At 38.2% G+C, this 26,538-nt stretch overlaps 1 protein-coding gene across 1 annotated transcript; it reads right to left on the bottom strand.

Annotated features, from left to right (window-relative positions):
• Window positions 1-687: 687 nt before the first annotated feature.
• Window positions 688-26,538, bottom strand: SATL1 (spermidine/spermine N1-acetyl transferase like 1). Its single transcript, XM_070044665.1, has 7 exons — window positions 26,435-26,538; window positions 19,369-19,447; window positions 8,194-8,245; window positions 2,657-2,737; window positions 2,166-2,267; window positions 1,578-1,618; window positions 688-915 (listed from the first exon to the last, which is right to left on the bottom strand). Exons 1-7 carry the CDS (start codon window positions 26,536-26,538, stop codon window positions 688-690), a joined length of 687 nt encoding a protein of 228 aa, XP_069900766.1.

The raw sequence follows: 26,538 nt of genomic DNA, 5'->3' as shown, positions 1-26,538 counted from the left end.
CATATATATGGAATCTAAGAAAAAGAAAAGTCATGAAGAACCTAGGGGCAAGATGGGAATAAAGACACAGACCTACTAGAGAATGGACTTGAGGATGTGGGGAGGGGGAAGGGTAAGCTGTGACAAAGTGAGAGAGTGGCATGGACATATATACACTACCAAACATAAAATAGGTAGCTAGTGGGAAGCAGCCCCATAGCACAGGGAGATCAGCTCGGTGCTTTGTGACCACCTAGAGGGGTGGGATAGGGAGGGTGGGAGGGAGGGAGATGCAAGAGGGAAGAGATATGGGAACATATGTATATGTATAACTGATTCACTTTGTTATAAAGCAGAAACTAACACACCATTGTAAAGCAGTTATACTCCAATAAAGATGGTAAAAAATAAAAAGTGCTGCCAGTTAATGATAATACTTACCCTGATTTCAGGTCTGTTAGTGTGTAAAAATATAAGCATTTGAAATATAATAAGATATAGAGGATAAAAAATATCCTAAAGGCAAGTGTAAGTTATTTTTGAATTATCTGCTATTTTGGATCATCAGCTCTGCTACTAGCCATTAGTATATTAGTTTGGATAATGGAAAGTTGACTGGTAAAATCTCTTTCAGAGTAAAAGATCTGCTGAAACGAGTTTGTTCACTTGTTGTATTGTACAACACTCAAAATCAAACTGCTGTTGGACTCAGGTGACATTTAAATATTGGAGCCTGTATTGGGACAATTTGTGATGAGTCATCTTTAACTCTTCCCCTGCCATGTCCATTAGTTCTTCTCTGTTAAACCTGAACAGATGCCTGCCCTCCTCGGAGGAAAGGTCTAAAGCCCCTCGACAAGTATAGTAGTCAGTAGAAGCCTGGTTCCAAATGACAACCAGAAACTTCATGCAGTTACACTGGCTTCTGATGGCTATCTGTTTAAAAACAAATGGATATTACTGTTACTTGAAAGTATAATCTTCATTAGTACATTTATTTTATTAAAGGTCTGTATGCAAGGCACTGTGTGTGTGTAAAATACTCCCAAAAAATAATACAATAGTTATCTCTTGGACTTCTCTAAATCTGTAAAAAGAAAAAAATTCCCATCAAGTTTTAAAATACTTTCTTTAGAAGTCCAAAACACATTTGCAAAGTCTACTCATTGGTTTTATATAAATCTACTTCACTATTTTTTTCTTTATTCTATAGAAAAAGTTTACCTAAAATTCTCATGTGTATTTCCAAAATATAAAAGAATCTTTTTATACTGTTCTCATATTCATACTGTAGACCTATTTTATGGGTAAAATTGCCTTCTAATCTCCCTTTTGCTTACTTCTGCTTTGTAGCACAGAGGTATATAATGTGGTTGTGTGTTATATAGAACACAACTCTTAATTAAACATAACTCAATTATGACCTGTATGAATATCTGATTTGAAGATCCAGTGTAATTAGAATTAAAAAATTAAACATATTTTGAGATTATGTTCAGATGTTAAGATAAATTATCTAATTTATGCCATGTTAAGTAATAACATTTGATGAAGAAAAGGATAGCATATAGAATAAGAATACTAACTGTAATATATACCTGACCTAGCCTCTTCAGCATTTCAGCTCCAATACCTAGACCTTTTAAATAGATAATGCAAAATGAAAAAAACATAAGTTGAAAAACTCCATTTAAAAAGTTATTTGCTTTACTTTAAACCCTGTATCTGGTTGTTACATACTAGTAATAGCTTGTGTTGAAATTCAACTCATGAATGTTTTTCATATCTCTTTTTCCTAATTGGCATGTGGTTCCAAAGGTAATGGAAAAGATTTTGGATTTACTTTAAAGATCAGTGAAGAGGAAATGTGTCCCTATCACTATCATCTTATCACAGAATATATTTCTTATTCATTTTAGACAAACCAACACAAAATGTAAAAGCACGTTTTAAACATGAAAGTATAGCTTTCATAACTTGGCTTATTCAAGCCTTGATGGGAACTAATAAATCTTTTTCTAATCTGTGATTGAGTCTTCACCATAAGCAAGGATAACTAGGATAGTGATCAGGCTCATGAAATAGAAATAAGTTACATAAACTAACTTAAACACATTTATACTAACTCTCCTTAAATTAAAATATACCTTTTTAAAGTATAAGTAATACTGTAAGTGTTACTTGACCTCGGTAAGCTTGTATGACATAAAAGTCCTCTAGGTAAAGTAACTTGCCAATCCAGGGGTCATATGTAAAGTAGTACATGGCAAATCCAACAGTCACTTTGCCTAGGAAGAGGAAAGAGAGGGTATAAAGAGGTTAATACTTTGAATCTTGTAATGTTCTTTCCTCCAAAATAACTATTAAAGTAATAAAAGCTTGCTGGACAAAATTTCAGAAATGTATAAGGTAGAAGGTTTAAGTCCTTTATAATACAACCTTTAAGAGATAACCCATCTTTTAACAGTGTGGAGTATATTCTTCCTAAAATCTTTTTTCTATGCATTTACAAACATAAGTACATACCATACATTTTCTCTTAAAAACAAGACTCAGTTTATGTACTTTTGCTCTTCTCCTCTGCTTAATAGTAATTATATGCTATCAAACTGTACTTTGTTTTCAGGATAGAGAAAATATACTCTAGATTAAATTGAAAAAGGAAGGTTTATTTTACCTAATGGTTTTTGATGATTGTGTACTTCTGCAATCAAGCAGTAGAAAAGGGGATGATCCCCAATGCCACCCCTGAGTACATCTGAAATATCAATTCACATAAAATATGTTAGAAAATTTACAGTAGAGAGAAGGAAGATGGTGGAGTTGGCAGCACCAGAATTCCTTTCTTCACCTATACAACAACTGTACTGGCATAAACTGCCTGAAGTGAATATTTTGGAACAGTAGAGTTTATTTGAATACTTACAACTTCCAGAGGACAGCTTAGCTGGTAAACTGCAGTTAATTTTGGCAAAATTCAGCCATCAGCCCAGTGGTGGCTTCCAAGCACACACCCCCCAACTCCATCATGTCCTACCTCATCTCACGGCAGGCAGTTGTAGGGACTGCTGAGACTCCTGAATTGCTGGAGTGGATTGCTACTCTCAATGCTGAGGTGAGGACTTAGAGGTTGGCCGCTATTTTTCTAACCTCCACCAACTAAAGCAGCTTCTAGGAGATTTAAAGGAGCCACACCAGTTTTGTTAGACATTCAAAAACAGCCATGTATACAGGAGAATCTAGAAAGCCACCATGCATGATCAGGGAAAGATACAGACTTAGAAAAGACCTTAAAATACCTTAAAACATTTAACTCAGATTGATCTCTGACACAGGCACCCTATAACAATAAAAAAACAGCCAACCCTGGGGAAGCAAGAGAATTTGATTTCAAGAGTTGACACATTATAAGATTAAAATGTCCAGTTTTCAACAACAAAAAATCACAGTGCATACAAAGAAACTGGAAAGTATAGCCCATTCAAAGGAACCAAGTAAATTAACAGAAAACATACCTGAGGAACCCCAGATGTCAGACTTACTAAACAAAGACTTTAAAACAACTGTCTTAAAGGTGCTAAAAGAGCTAAAGGGTGACATGCACAAAGACAAGAAAAAGATGTATAAACAAAATAGGAATATCAATAAATAGAAATTATTAAAAAAAGAATCCCCATCAAAAAACTCTGAAGCTGAAAAGTATAATAAATGAGAAGTGCACTCTAGGGGTTCAAAATCAGAATTTCTAAGCAAGCAGAAGAAAGAATGAGTTAACTTGAAGATAGGACAACTGAAATTATCAAGTCTGAGGAACAAAAAAGATGAAGAAAAGCAAAGAGCCTAAGGTATCTGTGGAACACCATCAAATGGACCAAGATACAAATTATGGGACTCTCAGAAGAAGAGAGAGAAAGGAAAAAATATTTGAATAACAACTGAAAACTTCCCAGATTTGATGCAATACATCAATCTACAAATCCGAGTTCAATAAACTCCAAGTGGTATAAACCCCAAAAAGTCAACACCAAGACATGTAATCAAACTGTTGAAAGACAAAGAGAAAATCTTGAAAGCAGCAAGGCAGAAGTAACTTGTCACATACAGTGGATCTTCAATGGGATTATCATCTGCTTTCTCATCAGAAACCTTGGAAGCCAGAAGGCAGTGGATTGATATACTCAAAGTACTGGGGACAGGGAAGGAGGGGAGAAGTGCAGAAACTTGTCAACCAAGAATTCTATATCCACCAAAACTGTCCTTCAAAAATGAAGGAGAGGGGGCTTCCCTGGTGGTGCAGTGGTTGAGAGTCCACCTGTTGATGCAGGGGACATGGGTTCATGCCCCGGTCCGGGAGGATACCACATGCCACAGAGCAGCTGGGCCCATGAGCCATGGCCACTGAGCCTGCGCGTCCGGAGCCTGTGCTCCACAACAGGAGAGGCCACAATAGTGAGAGGCCCACATACTGCAAAAAGAAAAAAAAAAAAAAAAAGGAGAAATTAAGATATCCCCAGACTCATCCCCCCCTAAACAAAGAACCTGAGGAAGTTTGTTATCTCTAGACCTGCCCTGCATAAAATGCTAAAAGGAGTCCTTCAGGTTGAAATGGAAGGAAAATAGGTAGTAACTCAAAGCCATATGAAGAAATAAAGATAAAGGTAGTGGTGCCTAGTTAAAGGTAAATACATGGGCAATTATAAAGAACTAGTGTTATTTTAAATTTGTTTGTAGTTCTTTTTATTTTCTACATGATTTAAAAGACAAGTGCATAAAATTAGTCATTAGTGTGTGTTCTTGGGCACACAATGTATAAAGATGTAATCTGTGACATCAATAACATAAAAGGGGAATTGACATGTACAGGAGAAGAGTTTTTGTATGCTATTGAAATCAAGCTAGTATAAATTCAAATTTTATTGTTATAACTTTAAGATGTTAAATGTAATCCCCACAATAACAACAAAGAAAATGTCTATAGAATATATACATAAGGAAATGAGAAGGGAATCAAAACATTTTACTACAAAAATCAGCTAAATACAAACGAAGGTAGAAATGTTGGAAGTGAAGGACAAAAAACTATATAGAAAACAAATAGGAAAATGTCAGAAGTCCCTCCTTATCAGTAATTACTTTAAATGTAAATGGATTAAATGCTCTAATCAAAAGAGAGATTAGCAGAATGAACTTCTAAAAATGATCCAACTATATGCTGTCTGTAAGACACTTACTTTAGATTAAAAAAAAAAACACAAGAAGGTTGATAGTGAAATGATGGAAAAAGACATTTCATGAAAATAGTAATCAAAAGAAAGCTGGGATGGCTGTACTACTATAAGACAAAATAGACTTTAAGTAAAAAACTCTTACTGAAGAGAAGGATATTATATAGTGATAGAAGGTTCAGTTTACCAAGAAGATATAACATTTATAAACATATATGCACCAAACATCAGAGCTCCAAAATATATGAAGCAAATATTGACAGAATTGAAGACAGAAAGAGCTCTAAAATAATATTCGAAACCTTCATTACATCAATTTCAATAATGTACTTAAAAAACAGACCAATGATAAATATGTTAATAGATTATTTGAACAAAACTATAGATCAATTGGACCTAACAGAAATATACTGTGCATCCCACCCAACAACATAATACACAATTTTTCTTGAACTTTCTCTAGGATATGTCATATGTTAGGCCAAAAAGCAAGTCTTAATACATTTTGAAGGATTGAAACCATACAAAGTACCTTCTCCAGTCACAATGGATTGAAACTAGAAACTGATAGAAGGAAACTAGGAAATTCACAAATATGTGGAAATTAAACAATGCACTCAAACAACTTTGGCTCAAAGTAGAAATAACAAGAGGAATTAGAAAACAGAGATAAATGAGAATGAAAGCAATATAAAAAACTTATGGGATTCAGTGAAATAAGTGCTCAGAAGGGAACTTATAGTTGTAAATTCCAACATTTAAAAAGGAAGGGAGGGAGGGAGGGAAAGAAAGAAAGAAAGGAAAGAAGGAAGGAAGGAAGGAAGTAGAAGGGAGGGAGGGAGGAAAGGAAGGAAGGAAAGGAAAGGAAGAAATAAAGGAAAGAAAAAGGAAGGAAAGAAAGAAAGAAAAAAAGAAAGAAAGAAAGAAGGGAAGAAAGGGAAGGAAGGGAGGGAGGGAGGAAGAAAGATCTCAAGTCGTGACCTAATCTTACACATTAGAAACTAGAAAAAGGAGTAAACTAAGCTCAAATCTAGCAGAAAAAAAGGCAAATAAATATTTCTTATCAATACAGATGCAAAAGTACTCAACAAAATAGCAAATTGAACTCAACAGCATATTAAAAGGATCATTCACTATGACCGTGTGATTGATCCTAGGAACGAAAGGATGGTTCAACATAAGGAAATCAATCAAAGGGGGAAAAAAACACAAGACCATCTCAACTGGTGTAGAAAAGGCAATTAACAAAATCCAACACCCTTTTATGATGAAAGCCCTTAGAAAACTAGGAATAGAGGGAAATTCCTAACATGATAATGGGTACCTATTTTTTTAAAAAGTTAACTTTAATGGTGAGTGACTGAAAGCATTCCCCCTAAGATTAGGAACAAGGCAAGGATGGCCACTCTCACCACTGCTATTCAACATTGTACTGGAAGTTAGACAATTAGACAAGAAAAAGAAATAAGAGCCATCCAAATTAGAAAGGAAGAGGTAAAATTATCTCTATTTGCAGATGACATGATCCTACTGATTGACAATCCCAAAGAATCCAAAAGAAAGCTACTAACACTAATAAATTAATTCATTAAAGTTGCAGGCTACAAGATCAACCAAAAAATCAGTTTTATTTCTATACACCAGCAAAGAACAAACCAAAAAGTAAATTTAAAAAGCAATTCCATTTACAATCGCCTCTAAAATAATTAAATACCTAGGAACGAATCTATGCAAGGAGGTGAAATACTTGCATACTAAAAACTATAAAACACTGCTGAAAGAAGTTAAAGACCTAAATAAATTAAAAGATATCCCGTGTTCATAGATAAGACTTAACATTGTTAAGATGTCAATAGTACCCAAAGTGATCTAAAGATTCAATGTCGTCCCTATCAAAATTCTAACATCCTTTTTTACAGGAGTGGTAAAGCTGATCCTCAAATTCATTTAGAATTCCAAGTGTATAATTTTATACAGACTTTTCTTGACCTACAATAGGGTTACATCCTGATAAACCCATCATAAGGTGAAAATGTCATAAAAGTCGAAAATGCATTTAATACACCTAACCTATCAAACATCATAGCTTAGCCTGACCTACCTTAAACCTGCTCAGAGCACTTGCATTAGCCTAGAGTTGGGCAAAATCATCTAACACAAATCCTATTTTATAATAAAGTGTCAAATATCTCATGTAATTTATTGAATACTAAGTGAAAATAGAATGGTTATATGGGTACAGAATGGTTGTAAGTGTATCAGTTATTTACCCTCATGATCACATGGCTGACTAGGAGCTGTGGCTCACTGCTGCTGCCCAGCATCATAAGAGAGTATCCTATTGCATATAGCTAGCCCAGGAAAAAGACAAAATTCAAAATTTGAGGTACAGTTTCTACTGAATGCGTATTGCTTTATAAAGTTGAAAAATTGTTCAATGTCATACCGTAAGTAAGTCAGGGACTGTCTGTACACTTTAATCATCTCTTCTCTCAGTGTTCACATTTCCTGCCTAAAATGTTGCAATTCATCATAAAACACTAGCATTGGCTATTAATATTGCTGGCTCTCAAAATGTAGTAAATATCTTGAAAATAGTTTTAAGTCATTTTGCTTTTATCCATTTCATCCTATCAAGCTACTACTAACATTGGGCATTAAATTATATTGTCTTTGACCAACTACACTTCTCATTTTACATTTCCAAAATTAGTTGAAATTTATTGACACTGTAAAGATGTAAAAGCTCTTAACTATCAATTTCATACTTTAAAAATGAGGAAAATATAAAATAGTGGTGCACTGACAAAGCTATTAAACAATAGCTTTTTATACAAACTTTTGCCCTGTATATCTAAATACTATTAATGACAACTTCTTTGTGTACCAAGGACAACAGTGTCCACATATTTAGGTACAAGTAGTGCTTTGTGCATACATTATGCCATGCTTCTTTTTCTAGCTCTGAAAATACCATAAAACATCTTACCCTTTGCTGTTAACTTCATTGCATCTAGCATGTTTTCACAGGCAGCCAATTCCTGTCAAAGTAGAGAAAACATTCAGTTTATGGTTTAGTAACAAATTTTTTAAATTACTTTTCAAATTACTTTTTTAAATTTTTTGGCTGTACTGAGCACCTTGTGAGATCTTAGTTCCCTGACCAGGGATTGAAACTGGGCCACAGCAGTGAAAGTGCCAAGTCCTAACCAGTGGACCGCCAGAGAATTCCTAGTAACAAATTCTAAAGATGATAAGCATGAAGATTTTATTGAGTATTTATTAATGTACGACGTCCTGGGTAGTATTAAAAGTGAGTCAGACTTAACTCCAGTCATCTAGAAACTTAAAATCCAAAACAGCATATGCAACAAGACAATATATAGAGAGAAGATTAACTATGTCGATACATCATTCCTGTGAAGGTCAACTGTCTAGGTAACTAGCCTTGGATACAACCAGAAATCAGGAAGTAAAGCCAAAAGTTTTTCTGAGCATTCAAGGTAGATATCACAAAGTCTATGAATTATAAAGCTCATAGACTTTACGGAGAAGTCTGTTGTGATTGCTTGTGAGGTGTTCTTCCCAATTTAACTTTAGACTTTGTTTATTTGTCTTTTTAAAATAATTCTACACATTCAAGTCAATTCCTCATAGTTTGGATCTCAAGCTTGGAAGGGAAATCCCCACTTTTGGATTATAAAAATAGTCACTTTTGTTCCCTTCTTAATTTTTTTTTTATTTTTTCCAGTTTTATTAAGATATAACTGACATATAACATTGTATTAGTCCAAGGTGGGCAATATAATGATTTGATGTATGTATATGTTGTGAAATGATTACCACGATAAGGTTAGTTAACATCAATAATCTCACATAGTTACAATTTATTTCTTGTGATGAGAACTTTTAAGATGTACTCTCTTAATAACTTTTAGATATACACTATGGTTTTGTTAACTATAGTCACCATACTGTACATGACATCCCCAGAGCTTATTTATCTTATACCTGGAAACCTTTAACTTTTAACTAACATCACCCATTGCCCCCACCCCTACCTCCCCCCTCTAACAACCACCAATCTGGTTTTTTTTTACATCTTTATTGGAGTATAATTACTTTACAATGGTGAGTTAGTTTCTGCTTTATAACAAAGTGAATCAGTTATACATATACATATGTTCCCATATCTCTTCCCTCTTGCGTCTCCCTCCCTCCCACCCTCCCTATCCCACCCCTCTAGGTGGTCCCAAAACACCGAGCTGATCTCCCGGTGCTATGCGACTGCTTCCCACTAGCTATCTATTTTAGGTTTGGTAGTGTATATATGTCCATGCCACTCTCTCGCTTTCTCACAGCTTACCCTTCCCCCTCCCCATATCCTCAAGTCCATTCTCTAGTAGGTCTGTGTCTTTATTCCTGTCTTACCCCTAGGTTCTTCATATATTTTTTTCTTAAATTCCATATATATGTGTTAGCATACGGTATTTCTCTTTCACTTTCTGACTTACTTCACTCTGTATGACAGACTCTAAGTCTATCCACCTCATTAAAAATAGCTCAATTTCGTTTATTTTTATGGCTGAGTAATATTCCATTGTATATATGTGCCACATCTTCTTTATCCATTCATCCTATGATGGACACTTAGGTTGTTTCCATATCCAGGCTATTGTAAATAGAGCTCCAATGAACATTTTGGTACATGACTCCTTTTGAATTATGGTTTTCTTAGGGTATATGCCCAGTAGTCAGATTGCTGGGCCATATGGTAGTTGTATTTGTAGTTTTCTAAGGAACCTCTATACTGTTCTCCATAGTGGCTGAACCAATTCACATTCTGGCCAGCAGTGAAAGAGTGTTCCCTTTTCTCCACACCCTCTCCAGCATTTATTATTTCTAGATTTTTTGATGATGACCATTCTGACTGGTGTGAGATGATATCACATTGTAGTTTTTTTGTTGTTTTTTTATAAAGAAGATGTTGGGGGTAGGAGTTTATTAATTTTTGCTGTGTTGGGTCTTCGTTTCTGTGCGAGGGCTTTCTCTAGTTGTGGCAAGTGGGGGCCACTCTTCATCGCGGTGAGCGGGCCTCTCACTATCATGGACGGCCTCTATTGTTGCGGAGCACAGGCTCCAGACGCGCAGGCTCAGTACTTGTGGCTCACGGGCCCAGTTACTCCACGGCATGTGAGATCCTCCCGGACCAGGGCTCGAACCCGTGTCCCCTGCATTAGCAGGCAGATTCTCAACCACTGCACCACCAGGGAAGCCCTACATTGTAGTTTTGATTTGCATTTCTCTAATGATTAAGGATGTTGAGCATTCTTTCATGTGTTTGTTGGCAGTCTTTATATCTTATTTGGAGAAATGTCTATTTACGTCTTCTGCACATTTTTGGATTCGGTTGTTTGTTTTTTTGTTATTGAGCTGCATGAGTTGCTTATAAATTTTGGAGATTAATCCTTTGTCAGTTGCTTCATTTGCAAATATTTTCTCCCATTCTGAGGGTTGTCTTTTGGTCTTGTTTATAGTTTCCTATGCTGTGCAAAAGCTTTGAAGTTTCATTAGGTCCCATTTGTTTATTTTTGTTTTTATTTCCATTTCTCTAAAAGGTGGGTCAAAAAGGATCTTGCTGTGATTTATGTCATGGAGTGCTCTGCCTATGCTTTCCTCTAAGAGCTTGATAGTTTCTGGCCTTACATTTAGGTCTTTAATCCATTTTGAGCTTATTTTTGTGTATGGTGTTAGGGAGTGTTCTAATCTCATACTTTTACATGTACCTGTCCAGTTTTCCCAGTACCACTTATTGAAGAAGCTGTCCTTTCTGAACTGTACATTCCTGCCTCCTTTATCAAAGATAACGTGACCATATGTGCATGGGTTTACCTCTGGGCTTTCTATCCTGTTCCATTGATCTATCTTTCTGTGTTTGTGCCAGTACCGTACTGTCTTGATTACTGTAGCTTTGTAGTATAGTATGAAGACAGGGATCCTGATTCCTCTAGCTCTGTTTTTCGTTGTAAAGATTGCTTTGGCTATTCGGGGTCTTTTGTGTTTCCATACAAATTGTGAAATTTTTTGTGCTAATTCTGTAAAAAATGCCAGTGGTAGTTTCATAGGGATTGCATTGAATGTGTAGATTGCTTTGGGCAGTAGAGTCATTTTCACAATGTTGATTCTTCCAATCCAAGAACATGGTATATCTCTCCATCTATTTGTATCATCTTTAATTTCTTTCATCAGTGTCTTACAATTTTCTGCATACAGGTCTTTTGTCTCCTTAGGTAGGTTTATTCCTAGATATTTTATTATTTTTGTTGCAATGGTTAGTGGGAGTGTTTTCTTGATTTCACTTTCAGATTTTTCAGCATTAGTGTATAGGAATGCCAGAGATTTCTTTGCATTAATTTTGTATCCTGCTACTTTACCAAATTCATTGAATAGCTCTAGTAGTTTTCTGGTAGCATGTTTAGGATTCTCTATGTATAGTATCATGACCTCTGCAAAGAGTGACAGCTTTACTTCTTCTTTTCCGATTTGGATTCCTTTTATTTCCTTTTCTTCTCTGATTGCTGTGGCTAAAACTTCCAAAACTATGTTGAGGAAGAGTGGTGAGAGTGGGCAACCTTGTCTTGTTCCTGATCTTACTGGAAATGCTTTTAGTATTTCACCATTGAAGGCGATATTTGCTGTGGGTTTGTCATATATGGCCTTTATTATGTTGAGGAAAGTTCCCTCTATGCCTACTTTCTGCAGGGTTTTTATCATAAATGGGTGTTGAATTTTTCAAAAGCTTTCTCTGCATCCATTGAAATGATCATATGGTTTTTCTCCTTCAATTTGTTAATATGGTGTATCACGTTGATTGATTTGCGTATATTGAAGAATCCTTGCATTCCTGGAATAAACCCCACTTGATCATGGTGTATGATCCTTTTAATGTGCTGTTGGATTCTGTTTGCTAGTATTTTGTTGAGGATTTTTGCATCTCTGTTCATCAGTGATATTGACCTGTAGTTTTCTTTCTTTGTGACATCTTTGTCTGGTTTTGGTATCAGGGTGATGGTGGCCACGTAGAATGAGCTTGGGAGTGTTCCTCCCTCTGCTGTATTTTGGAAGAGTTTGAGAAGGATAGGTTTTAGCTCTTCTCTAAATGTGTGATAGAATTCGCCTGTGAAGCCATCTTGTCCTGGGCTTTTGTTTGTTGGAAGATTTTTAATCACAGTTTCAGTTTCAGTGCTTGTGATTGGTCTGTTCATATTTTCTATTTCTTCCTGATCCAGTCTTTACAGGTTGTGCATTTCTAAACATTTGTCCATTTCTTCCAGGTTGTCCATTTTATTGGCGTAGAGGTGCTTGTAGTAATCTCTCATGATCTTTTGTATGTCTGCAGTGTAAGTTGTTATTGTCCTTTTTCATTTCTAATTCTATTGATTTGAGTCTTCTCCCTTTTTTTCTTGATGAGTCTAGCTAATGGTTTATCACTTTTGTTTATCTTCTCAAAGAACAAACTTTTAGTTTTATTGATCTTTGCTATCGTTTCCTTCATTTCTTTTTCATTTATTTCTGATCTGATCTTTATGATTTCTTTCTTTCTGCTAACTTTGGGATTTTTTGTTCTTCTTTCTCTAATTCCTTTAGGTGCAAGTTTAGGTTGTTTATTCGAGATGTTTTCTGTTTCTTAAGGTAAGATTATATTGCTATAAACTTCCCTCTTTGAACTGCTTTTGCTGCATCCCATAAGTTTTGGGTCGTCGTGACTCCACTGTCACTTGTTTCTAGGTATTTTTTATTTCCTCTTTGATTTCTTCAGTGATCACTTTGTTATTAAGTATTGTATTGTTTAGCCTCCATGTGTTTGTATTTTTTACAGATCTCTACCTTTAATTGATATCTTGTCTCATAGCTTTGTGGTCGGAAAAGATACTTGATACAATTTCAGGTGTTTTCAATTTTCATATCTTGATTTGTGACCCAAGATATGATCTGTCCTGCAGAATGTTCCATGAGCACTTGAGGAAAATGTGTATTCTGTTGTTTTGGGATGGAATGTCCTATAAATATCATTTAAGTCCATCTTGTTTAATGTATCATTTAAAGCTTGTGTTTCCTTATTTATTTTCATTTTGCATGATCTGTCCATGGGTGAAAGTGGAGTGTTAAAGTCCCCTACTATGAATGAGTTACTGTCGATTTCCCCTTTTATGGCTGTTAGTATTTGCCTTTTGTATTGAGGTTTTCCTATGTTTGGTGCATAAATATTTACAATTGTTATACCTTCCTCTTGGTTTCATCCCTTGATCATTATGTAGTGTCCTTCTTTGTCTCTTCTACTATTCTTTATTGTAAAGTCTATTTTGTCTGATATGAAAATTGCTACTCCAGCTTTCTTTTGGTTTCCATTTGCATGGAATATCTTTTTCCATCCCCTCACTTTCAGTCTGTATGTGTCTCTAGGTTTGAAGTGGGTCTCTTGTAGACAGCATATATATGGGTCTTGTTTTTGTATCCTTTCAGCCAATCTGTGTCTTTTGGTGGGAGCATTTAGTCCATTTACATTTAAGGTAATTATCGATATGTATGTTCCTATACCCATTTTCTAAATTGTTTTGGGTTCGTTATTATAGGTCTTTTCCTTCTCTTGTGTTTCTTGTCTAGAGAAGTTCCTTTAGCATTTGTTGTAAAGCTGGTTTGGTGGTGCTGAACTCTCTCAGCTTTTGCTTATCTGTAAAGGTTTCAATTTCTCCATCAAATCTGAATGAGATCCTTGCTGGGTAGAGTAATCTTGGTTGCAGGTTTTTCTCCTTCATCCCTTTAAATATGTCCTGCCAGTCCCTTCTGGCTTGCAGAGTGTCTGCTGAAAGATCAGCTGTTAACCTTATGGGGATTCCCTTGTGTGTTTTTTTGTTGTTTTTCCCTTGCTGCTTTTAATATGTTTTCTTTGTATTTAATTTTTGACAATTTGGTTAATATGTGTCTTGGCATATTTATCCTTGGATTTATCCTATATGGGACTCTCTGTGCTTCCTGGACTTGATTACCTATTTCCTTTCACATATTAGGGACGTTTTCATGTATAATACCTTCAAATATTTTCTCAGTCCCTTTCTTTTTCTCTTATTCTTCTGGAACCCCTATAATTCGAATGTTGGTGAGTTTAATGTTGTCCCAGAAGTCTCTGAGGCAGTCCTCACTTCTTTTCATTCTTTTTTCTTTATTATGTTCTGCAATAGTTATTTCCACTATTTTATCTTCCAGGGCACTTATCCATTCTTCTGCCTCAGTTATTCTGCTATTGATCTCATCTAGAGTATTTTCAGTTTCATTTATTGTGTTGTTGATCATTGCTTGTTTCATCTTTAGTTCTTCTAGATCCTTGTTAAATGTTTCTTGCATTTTGTCTAATCTATTTCCAAGATTTTGGATCATCTTTACTGTCATTATTCTGAATTCTTTTCAGATAGACTGCCTATTTCCTTTTCATTTTTTAGGTCTGGTGCGTTTTTATCTTGCTCCTTCATCTGCTGTTTGTTTTTGTGTCTTCTCATTTTGCTTATCTTACTGTGTTTGGGATCTCCTTTTTGCAGGCTGCAGGTTTGTAGCTCCCGTTGTTTTTGATGTCTGTCCCCAGTGGCTAAAGTTGGTTCAGTGGGTTGTGTAGGTTTCCTGGTGGAGGGGACTAGTGCCTGTGTTCTGGTGGATGAGGCTGGATCTTGTCTTTGTGGTGGGCAGGTCCATGTCTGGTGGTGTGTTTTGGGGTGTCTGTGGACTTATTATAATTTTAGGCAGCCTCTCTGCCAATGGGTGGAGTTGTGTTCCTGTCTTCCTAGTTGTTTGGCATAGGGTGTCCAGCACTGTAACTTGCTGGTCGTTGAGTGAAGCTGGGTGCTGGTGTTGAGATGGAGATCTCTGGGAAATTTTCGCCATTTGATATTATGTGGTGCTGGGTGGTCTCTTGTTGACCAGTGTCCTGAAGTTGACTCTCCCACCTCAGAGGCACAGCACTGACTCTTGGCTGGTACACCAAGAGCCTTTCATCCACATCACTCAGAATAAAAGGGAGAAAAAGTAGAAAGAAAAGAAAGAAAGAAAGAAGGAAAGAAAGTAGGGAGGGAAGATGAGAGAGAGGGAGGAAGGAAGGAAGGAAGAAGGGAGGGAAGGAGGGAAGAAAGGAAGGAAAGAAAGAAAGAAAGAAGGGAGGCAGGGAGGGAGGGAGGGAGGAAGGAAGGAAGGAGAGAAGGAAGGAAAGAACAAAAGAAATAAAGAAAGAAAGGAATAAGATAAAATAAAGTAAGATAAAATAAAATAAAGTTGTTAAAATAAAAAAATAATTATTAAGAAAAAAATCAGATGGAGAGAACCCTAGGACAAATGGTGGAAGCAAATCTATACAGACAAAATCTCACACAGAAGCATACACGTATACACTCACAAAAAGTGGAAAAAGGGGAAAAATCATAAATCTTGCTCTCAAAGTCCACCTCCTCAATTTGGAATGATTTGTTGTCTATTCATGTATTCCACACATGCAGGGTACATCAAGTTTATTGTGGAGCTTTACTCCGCTGCTTCTGAGGCTGCTGGGAGGGATTTCCCTTTCTCTTCTTTGTTCTCACAGCTCCGGAGGCTCAGCTTTGCCTTTGGCCCTGCCTCTGAGTGTAGGTCGCCGGAGGGCGTCTGTTCTTTGCTCAGATAGGACAGGGTTAAAGGAGCAGCTGCTTCGGGGACTCTGGCTCACTCAGGCTGGGGGGAGGGAGTGGTACAGAGTGTTGGGGGAGCCTGCGGTAGCAGAGGCCAGCATGACGTTGCACCAGCCTGAGGCACGCCGTGCGTTCTCCCGGGCAAGTTGTCCCTGGATCCCGGGACCCGGGCCGTGGCGGACTGCACAGGCTCCCTGGAAGGGGGGTGTGGATAGTGACCTGTGCTCGCACACAGGCTTCTTGGTGGTGGCAGCAGCAGCTTTAGTGTCTCATGCTCGTCTGTGGGGTCCGCGCTTTTAGCCGCTGCTCACGCGGGTCTCTTGAGCTCCTTTAAGCAGTGCTCTTAATCCCCTCTCCTCGCGCACCAGGAAACAAAGAGGGAAGAAAAATTCTCTTGCCTCTTTGGCAGTTCCAGACCTTTCCCCGGACTCCCTCCCTGCTAGCCGTGGTGCACTAACCCCCTGCAGGCTGTGTTCACGTTGCCAACCGCAGTCCTCTCCCTGAACTCCGACCGAAGCCCAAGCCTCAGCTCCCAGCCCCTCCCGCCCCAGCAGGTGAGCAGACAAGCCTCTCAGGCTGGTGAGTGCCGGTCGGCACCTATCCTCTGTGCGGGAATCTCTCTGCTTTGTCCTCCACACCCCTGTTGCTGTGCTCTCCGCGGCTCCGAAGCTTCCCCCTCCACCACCCACAGTCTCCACTGGCAAAGGGGCTTCCTAGCGTGTGGAAACCTTTCCTCCTTCACGGCTCCCTCCCACTGGTGCAGGTCCCGTCCCTATCCTTTTGTCTCTGTTTATTCTTTTTTCTTTTGCCCTACCCAGGTACGTGGGGAATTTCTTGCCTTTTGGGAGGTCTGAGGTCTTCTGCCAGTGTTCAGTAAGTGTTCTGTAGGAGTTGTTCCACGTGTAGATGTATTTCTGGTGTATCTGTGGGGAGGAAGGTGATCTCCACGTCTTACTCTTCCACCATCTTCCTCTTCCTCCACCAATCTGTTTTAAATTCCTTATATTAAATTGATTAATTTGGTTTTGTTTGTGTGTGTTTATGTAAGACGGTGGAATTTCACCTTTATCTTTTTCTCCCAGTTATCCCAACACTGTTTATTTAATAACGTATCTTTTATTAACTGTCTTGAAGTTTCCATTTTATCATGTACTACATTCTCATATATACTTAACAGAATTTCTGGACTCTCCATTCTGTTCCAATGATCTATCTCTGCATCTATGGTAATAGATTACCATAGTATTTTAATTACTTACAGTTTTATAATATCTGATAGGGATCTTCTCCCCTCATCACTCTTCTTTTTGATATTTTTCTAGAAACAGTCACATGTTTATTCTTCCACGTGAAAATTTGGGGATTTTGACTGGAATTCCATTAAATTTATAATGGAAAAAATGTATAAAATATATAAGGAAGACAGCAAGGGCCAGATTATGTACATCATTGCTAAGAAATTTGGATTTTATTCTCAGTACAACCAGAGCCCAATGGAATTTGAGCCTCTTGGCTGCTGTTTTGAGCACCTTCCCTAAGACGCTGTAAGCTCTTTGAGGGCCGGGACTATAATTTAATAATCTGATATCCTTTATAGTACTTAGCATGTGGCCTTCCCCTAGTATGCACTCAGTGTTTGCATAAGGAACAAAAATCAGATATTAATAATACACAGTCCTTCGTATGGATCATCAATGGTCCAAAAACCACAGTTTGAGAACCACCATAATAAAAGGCATTAAATGGAAAGTCTGGTAAGCAAGAAGTTATAGCTTCCTAGACATAAAGTGACTAGATCCCCAAATAATGCTGTGGTATTATTTGATTAAGAATAAGATAAAACAGATTCATACAAAGGATGGTTGGAAGAATTTTAGTGGCAGGGCAGTAAGTAAAACCTGAAAAATACTCAGTTAAGGAATGAGTATTTATATATGTGACATATATGTGTGTGTGTGTGTGTGTGTGTGTGTGTGTGTGTAATATATATATGTATATGTATATATTACACATATATATGTAGATGGAAACAGTTTGTAGATGTACACATATATATGTAGATCGAAACAGTTTGTAGATGGCAAACTCTCGTAAATCCCTTGCAAAGCAAAGAGAGAATGCTTTGAAAACTTATCAGTGAACAGGAGTTAGGGTGAATGGACATGTACGTATCAGAGAATAACATCCCAAACCTAATTAATCATTATATTAATGTCTGTGATGCAGAGTAATTTAGCTTTTCTATTATTTTTCTACACTGAATAGTCATTAGAATTATTTCCAAGAAACATCTAGTGTATATTCAGGTACATGAGGCAAATTCAAAAGTAAATGTGGTTAGGAACTTCACAGATACAGGTTCACTGAAGTCGGAGAATCTAGTGATGTATTTTTCCCTTGGTGATAACAATGGGCACTGTTTGGAAAGATAAGGAAGGTAAGTTTTCTGGATAGAAAGATTCACTGTCATTCAATAATAAATTTATTAATTGCCAACTGGGCGTCAGATACTAAGCTAAGAAAAAAAAACCTTTAAAATTATTTTCTACCTGGAAAAATGTGCTTCTAGAATAATTAACATGTTGGGCATAGTATTTTGATTGATGACCTAGTCATGCGGATTAATGCCAGTTAGAGAAATGATGTGGGAACTTTTGGGGATAGAATAGAATGGAAGGCATGGGAAGATAGATAACCCAGTTCTTACAGATCTGTAACCAGGCCTAGCATCATTTCAGCAGATAGATTTCACTAGAAAACTTCTGGTATTTTATTTTGTCCATTAAAATACATGCTCTGATCAAAGGGAACAGAAACTTGGCCTAATTTAAATTATATACATATACATATATATATATATATGGAAACAGTTCCATTACAAAACTCTTTTACAAGTTTTCCTTACCTATAACCTGTGCCTTGTTCCAGCCACAAATTTACTCTTTTTAAAAATCTAGGCTACTGCTTTTATATGGGCTTTTATATGGAATTGTTTAGGTTGTGTATTACATACATGATTGCCTTGAGTGCCACAGAACTTCAGCACAGTAGCTGAAGTATGGCTAATAGTTTGTCACCTTTACTGCACTGGGATGATTTCCAGGAAAATCATTAAAATGAATTTTAAATCAGAAACTTAACCCTGCTCCTTGGACTTCTGGGAGGCTATCTGTGGATGGGCTTCAGGAGTCAAAGAACAGTCTGAAATTATACGGAAAATTTGTTGTGGATAAATATTGTTTTCTGGGCAGTCAATCATTAGCTTCTACATGTAGGTGTGGTCTTCAAAGCAAGAGGCCCTACCCTAAAATCTTAGCCATTAATACCTGAAATTCTATCACTGACAGGTCATTCATTTGAGTTAAGCATTCCTTTTATCAAAGATCCTCTTTTAAAGTTAAAATTGAAGAGAAGTCAAGATGGCAGAATAGGAGGACATGAAATTCATTGTTCCTCACAAGTACATCAAGAATACATCTACAAATGGAACAGTTCTCATAGAGCACCTGCTGAACATTAGTGGAAGACTTTGGACACCTAAAAGGACAAAAAAATCCCCTCAAAACTGGGTAGGATGAAAGAAAGAAGAAAAAAAGGAAAGAGGAATCAAAACAGGGACCAGCAGCCCTGGCGGGAAGCTGAAAGTGAGGGAAGGTCCCCACGCTCAGATAAACTCCCTCACGGTGGGGAAAGCAGCTGGGACAGAAAAGGACATTCAGGGGATCAAAGGAGAATGCAGTGGATGGTCTGTGGAAGGCAGGACAAAGTAAGAACTGCACACATGGCCTACACAGCAGCTCTGCACATTCCAGCCTGAGTCGTAAGTCACCTGTTGCATAAGGGGGCTCGGTGTTGGAAAGTGAGGTTTGGAGCATGGACCCAGGGAGGGGACAGCTGTTGGCTGTGAAAAGACAGCCTGAAGGGACAGGAGTAAGGAGCTCCACAGCCAGGAAAGTCTTCAGAAAAAGCCCGGGACACCATAGAAGCAAGGCATCATTGCTGAGTGGCATGCAAGGGGTGGAGCCACAATTACAACCCTTTTCCCCACCTGCTGGCTTCTTCAGCCTCCACAGCCACTGGGAGGGTCACCCATCTGAGCAGCCTTGCCCGCCCCTCAAGCCAAGGTCTCCTCCACCCGCGTAGGCTCTGGGGACCCGAGTGCCGCCCATCCCAAAGCCTCCTTGGGAATCAGCCCTGGTCACCCCTGCCTGAAATGGGAATCCACCAAAGCTGATGGGGGCTGAGTGCTAAAGCATGGGGTTAAGAAAGCAGATCCAGGGACAGGACCAATGTTGGCTGTGCATATATAACAAAGGGGATGGGGGTGAGGGGCTCCACAGGTGGAATGCCCCTAGAGGAAGCATGGTCTACCTTGGAAACAAGGCTCCATTGTTGAGTGGCATGCAAGGGGGCAGGGCAACCACTGCCTCCACATGCCAGCCCCTGCCTCAGCAGGCACTGGGAGGGACTCCCACAAGAGCGAGCACACCCCAGTCTGTTGCAACTGTCTATGCAGCTGCAGGCAATTCACACACACCCCAGTTGTGGCCGCCATGCCCCTCCCTGGCCTAAGTGAGTAAGTGTGCCCCAATCAGCCACTGCTTTCACTCCCTCTCACTGGGGAAAGAAACAGGCACCTGAGGGTGGTGCACACACAGAGGTGGGGCCAAAACCAAAGCTGAGCACCAAGGGTGGTGCAACTAAGGAAGAGGAATGGAAATCTCTCCATGCAGCTGCAAAAGCTAAGGAATAAATCCCAGAGATCAGCTTGGTAAACCCTGCATCTGTGGAGTATGTGAATGGACAAAAAGTGCTATCACAACTGAGTCTGTTCTACCTTTAGCAGCAGTGGGCTTTGGGGGAAAGTACACACAGGAGTTGGGCCAGCCCAGAGTCTGAGCTGCCCCCACAGTACCCACAGTGGGTCCAGAGACCTAAATAGAGGTATTGGAGGGCCTCCTGGGGAGGCAGGGTTTGGCTCTAGCTCACTGTGGGAGTGAGAACACTGACAGCAGACAGCCTAGGAAAATATTATTATTACTATTATTCTTTTTTTGTTTCTTTCATTTTGTTCAGTTGTGGTTGTTATTATTTATTATTTTTTATTATTTATTCTATAAAAAATTTAATATATTTTTTGATTTTCCTATTTTTACTTTACTTTTCTTTTGTTTTGTGTTTATTTTTGTTCTTTATATTTTTTGATCATTTTTATGTATTTGTTTTGTGTTTGCTTTTTTTTTTTTTTTTTTTTTTGGCAGTACACGGCTTCTCACTGTTGTGGCCTCTCCCACTGTGGAGCACAGGCTCCGGACACACAAGCTCAGCAGCCATGGCTCATGGGCCCAGCTGCTCCGCGGCATGTGGGCTCTTCCCGGACCGGGGCATGAACCCATGTTCCCTGCATCAGCAGGCAGACTCTCAACCACTGCGCCACCAGGGAAGCGCCTGTGTTTGCTTTCTGATTTTGTTTTCTTTTTCATTTTTTGTTCTTGTTCATTTAGTCCTTATTGACTATTCTCATTTTTAAATTCTTTTGTATGCTTATTCTCTTGGTTTATTTTATTTTATTTTATTTTTTCAGTGTGTGTGTGTGTGTGTAGTGTTGTTATTGCTGCTATTTGTTTGCCATTGTTTTTGCTATTTGTCTTGGGTTTTGTTTGTCTGTTGGTTTTCTTTTCTTTTCTTTCCTTTTACTCTGGCCACACCGTGCAGCTTGCAGGCTCTTCGTTCCTTGGCCAGTGGTTGGGTCTGAGCCTCCAGAGTGGAGCACCAAGTCCAGGACACTGGACTGCCAGAGAATTCCTGGCCCCAGGGAATATTATTCAGCATGCACACTTCTGGAGGAGTCCATATTAACATCAAGACCCAACCCCACACAACTGCCTGCAGGCTCCAGCACAAGAAAACTCACACCAAACAACCAGCAAGACAGGAACACAGCCCTAGCCATCAGCAGGCAGGCTGCCTGAAGTCGTACTGAGCTCACAGACACTCCAAAACACACCACCTGACACGGCCCTGCCCTTGAGAGGGAAAAGACTCAGCTCCACCCACCAGAGTGCAGGTACCAGTCCCTCACACCAGGAAGCCTATACAAGCCCCTGGAGCAACCTCACTCACCAGAGGGCAGACAACAGAAGCAAGAGGAACTATGACCCTACAGCCTGCAGGAGACCATAAACACAATAGGTTAGACAAAATGAAACAACAGAGAAATATGTTGCAGACAAAGGAGCAAGGTAAATCCCATAAGGCCAAATAAACAAAGAGGAAATGGGCAATCTACCTGAAAAAGAATTCAGAGTAATGACAGTAAAGACGTTCCAAGATCTCAGAAATAGAATGGAAGCATGGATCGAGAAGACAGAAGAAATGTTTAACAAGGACCTAGAAGAACTGAAGAACAAACAATGAGTGATGAACAACACAATAACTGAAATGAAAAATACACTAGAAGGAATCAACAGCAGAATAACTGAGGCAGAAGAACCACTAAGTAAGCTGGAAGATAGAATGGTGGAAATAACTGTTGAGGAGCAGAATAAAGAAAAAAGAATGAAAGGTAATGAGTACAGTCTAAGAGACCTGTGGGACAACATTAAACAACCAGCGTTCGCATTATAGGGGTACCAGAGGGAGAAGAGAAAGAACCTGAGAAAGTACTTGAAGAGATAATAGCTGAAAACTTCCCTTACATGGGAAAGGAAACAGTCACCCAAGTCCAGGAAAGGCAGAGAGTCCCAGGCAAGATAAACCTAAGGAGGAACACACCGAGACACATAGTAATCAAATTGACAAAAATTAAAGATAAAGAAAAATATTGAAAGCAACAAGGGAATAGCAACAAATAATGTACAAAAGAACTCTAATACAGTCGTCAGGTGATTTCTCAGCAGAAACACTGCAGGCCAGAAGGGAGTGACATGATATATTCAAATTGACGAAAGGAAAAAATCTAAAACCAAGAATACTTTACCCAGCAACACTCTCATTCAGATTTGAAGGAGAAACCAAAAGCTTTACAGACAAGCAAAAGCTAAGACAATTGATCACCACCAATCCAGCTTTACAACAAATGCTAAAGGAACTTCTCCAGGCAGGAAACACAAGAGAAGGAAAAGACCTACAAGAAAAAACCCATGACAATTAAGAAAATGGTAACAGGAACATACATATTGATAATTACCTTAAATGTAAATGGATTAAATACTCCAACCAAAAGACACAGACTAGCTGAATGGATCCAAAAAAATACCCATATATATGCTGTCTCCAAGAGACCCACTTCAGACCTAGGGACACACACAGACTGAAAGTGAGGGGATGGAAAAAGATACTCCAAGCAAATTGGAATGAAAAGAAAGCTGGAGTAGCAATACTCATATCAGACAAAATAGACTTTAAAATAAAGACTATTACAAGAGACAAGGAAGGACACTACATAATGATCAAGGGATCAACCCAAGAGGAAGATAATTGTAAATATTTATGCAACCAACACAGGAGCACCTCAATACATAAAGCAAATGCTAACAGCCATAAAATGGGAAATCTACAGTAACACAATAATAGTCGGAGACATTAACACCCCACTTACACCGATTAACAGATCATCTGGACAGAAAATAAAAAAGGAAACACAAGTTTTAAATGACACAATAGACCAAATAGACTTAATTGATATTTATAGGACATTCCACCTAAAAGTGGCAGAATACACGGTCTTCTCAAGTGCTCATGGAACATTCTCCAGGATAGATCACATCTTGGGTCAGCAATCAAACCTCTGTAAATTTAAGAAAATTGAAATTGTTTCAAGCATCTTTTCTGACCACAATGTTATGAGATTAGAAATCAATTACAGGAAAAACAAAAACTGTAAAAAGTACAAATATATGGAGGCTAAACAATATGCTACTAAATAACCAAGAGATCACTGAAGAAATCAAAGAGGAAATCAAATCATACCCAGAAAAAAAATGACAAAAACACACGATGGCCCAAAACCTATGGGATGCAGCAAAAGCAGTTCTAAGAGGGAAGTTTATTGCAATACAATCCTACCACAAGAAACAAGAAAAAAGAAATATCTCAAATAAACAACTGAATATTACACCTAATGCAACTAGAGAAAGAACAACAACAACAACAACAAAAAACCCTCGAAGTTAGTAGAAGGAAAGAAATCATAAAGATTACAGTAGAAATAAATGAAATAGAAATGAAGAAAACAATAGCAAAGATCAATAAAACTAAAAGCTTGTTCTTTGAGAAGATAAACAAAATTGATAAACCTTTACCCAGACTCATCAAGAAAAAAAGGGAGAGGACTCAAATCAATGAAATTAGAAATGGAAAAGAAGAATTTACAATGGACACCACAGAAATACAAAGGATCATAAGAGACTACTACAAGCAACTATATGCCAATAAAATGGATAACCTGGAAGAAATGGACAAGTTCTTAGAAAAGTACAACCTTCCAAGACTGAACCAGGAAGTAACAGAAAATATGATGAACAGACTAATCACAAGTACTGAAATTGAAATTATGATTAATTATCTTCCAGCAAACAAAAGTCCAGGACCAGACGGCTTCACAGGCAAATTTTATCAAACATTTAGAGAAGAGCTAATACTTATCCTTCTCAAACTCTTCCAAAATTTAGCAGAGGGAGGAACACTCCCAAACTCATTCTACGAGGCCACTATCACCCTGATACTAAAACCAGACAAAGATGTCACAAAGAAAGAAAATTAGAGGCCAATATCACTGATGAACATAGACACAAAAATCCTCAACAAAATACTAGCAAACAGAATCCAACAACACATTAATGGGATCATACACCTTGAACAAGTGGGGTTTATCCCAGGGATGCAAGGATTCTTCAGTATATGCAAATTGATCAATGTGATATACCATATTAAAAAATTGAAGAATAAAAACCACATGATCATCTCAATAGATGCAGAAAAAGCTTTTGACAAAATTCAACACACATTTATGATAAAAAAAAAAACTCTCCAGAAAGTGGGCATAGATGGAACCTACCTCAACGTAATAAAGCCCATATACAGTAGACGGCAAACCCACAGCAAACATCATTCTCAATGGTGAAAAACTGAAAGCATTTCCTCTAAGATCAGGAACAGGACAAGGATGTCCACTCTCACCACTATTATTCAACACAGTTTAGGAAGTCCTAGCCATGGCAATCAGAGAAGAAAAAGAAATAAAATGAATCTAATTTGGAAAAGAAGAACAAAAATTGTCACTGTTTGCAGATGACATGATACTATACATAGAAAATTCTAAAGATGCTACTAGAAAACTACTAGAGCTAATCAATGAATTCAGTAAAGTTACAGGATGCAAAATTAATATACAGAAATCTCTTGCATTCCTATACACAAACAATGAAAGATTGGAAAGAGAAATTAAGGAAACATTCCCATTTACCATTGCAACAAAAAGAATAAAATACCTAGGGCTACCTAAGGAGGCAAAAGACCTGTACTCAGAAAATTATGATACTGATGAACGAAATCAAAGATAACACAAACAGATGGAGAGATATACCATGTTCTTGGATTGGAAGAATCAATTTTGTGAAAATGATTATGAAAATGATTATACTACCCAAAGCAATCTACAGATTCAATGCAATCCCTATCAAATTACCAATGGCATTCTTCACAGAACTAGAACAAAACATTTTAAAATTTGTATGGAAACACAAAAGACCCTGAATAGCCAAAGCAATTTTGAGAAAGAAAAACAGAGTTGGAGGAATCAGGCTTCCTGACTTCAGACTATACTACAAAGCGACAGGAATCAAGACAGTATGGTACTGGCACTAAAACAGAAATATAGATCAATGGAACAGGACAGAAAGCCCAGAGATAAACCCACGTACCTATGGTCACCTAATCTATGACAAAGAAGGCAAAAATATACAATGGAGAAAAGACAGCCTCTTCTATAAGTGGTGCTGCGAAAATTGAATAGGTACATGTAAAAGAATGAAATTAGAACACTCCCTAACATCATACATAAAAATAAACTCAAAATGGATTAAAGGCCAGACACTATAAAACTCATAGAGGAAAACATAGGCAGTCTCGAGCCTCCGCAGGTCTTACTTAGAAAGAATTCATGCTTGGTTGCCTCATGCTTGATTGTCTCCTGCCTGTTTGGCTCATGGCTCTTTGTCTTGTGCCTGATTGGCTCGGGCCTGGTTGACTTGTACTGGATTGGCTCAGGCATGGTTTCCTCATGCCTGGCTGATTCATGATTGATTGGCTTGGGCATGTTTGCCTTATACCTGGTTCACTCATGCTGGATTTGCTTGGGTCTGGTTGCAGTTGACTCATGCCTGATTGACTCAGGCCTGGCTGACTTGTGCCTGATTGGGTCGTGCTTGATTGGCTCATGACTATTTGCCTCATGCCAAGTTGACTCAAGCCTGCATGCATGTGCCAGGTTGCCTCATGCTTATTTGGCACAGGCCTAGTTGCCTCATGCCTGGTTGATCCAGTCGGTTAATGTCAGGTTGGCTTATACTTGGTTGGTTCATGTCCAATTGGTTCATACCACGTAAGATCGTGCCTGGCTGGTTCAT

The sequence above is a fragment of the Globicephala melas genome, chromosome X, assembly GCF_963455315.2.
Source record: "Globicephala melas chromosome X, mGloMel1.2, whole genome shotgun sequence".
Lineage (NCBI taxonomy): Eukaryota > Metazoa > Chordata > Mammalia > Artiodactyla > Delphinidae > Globicephala > Globicephala melas.
Note: the sequence above shows the minus strand (reverse complement) of the source record. Positions and strands in the feature narration are given on the sequence as shown.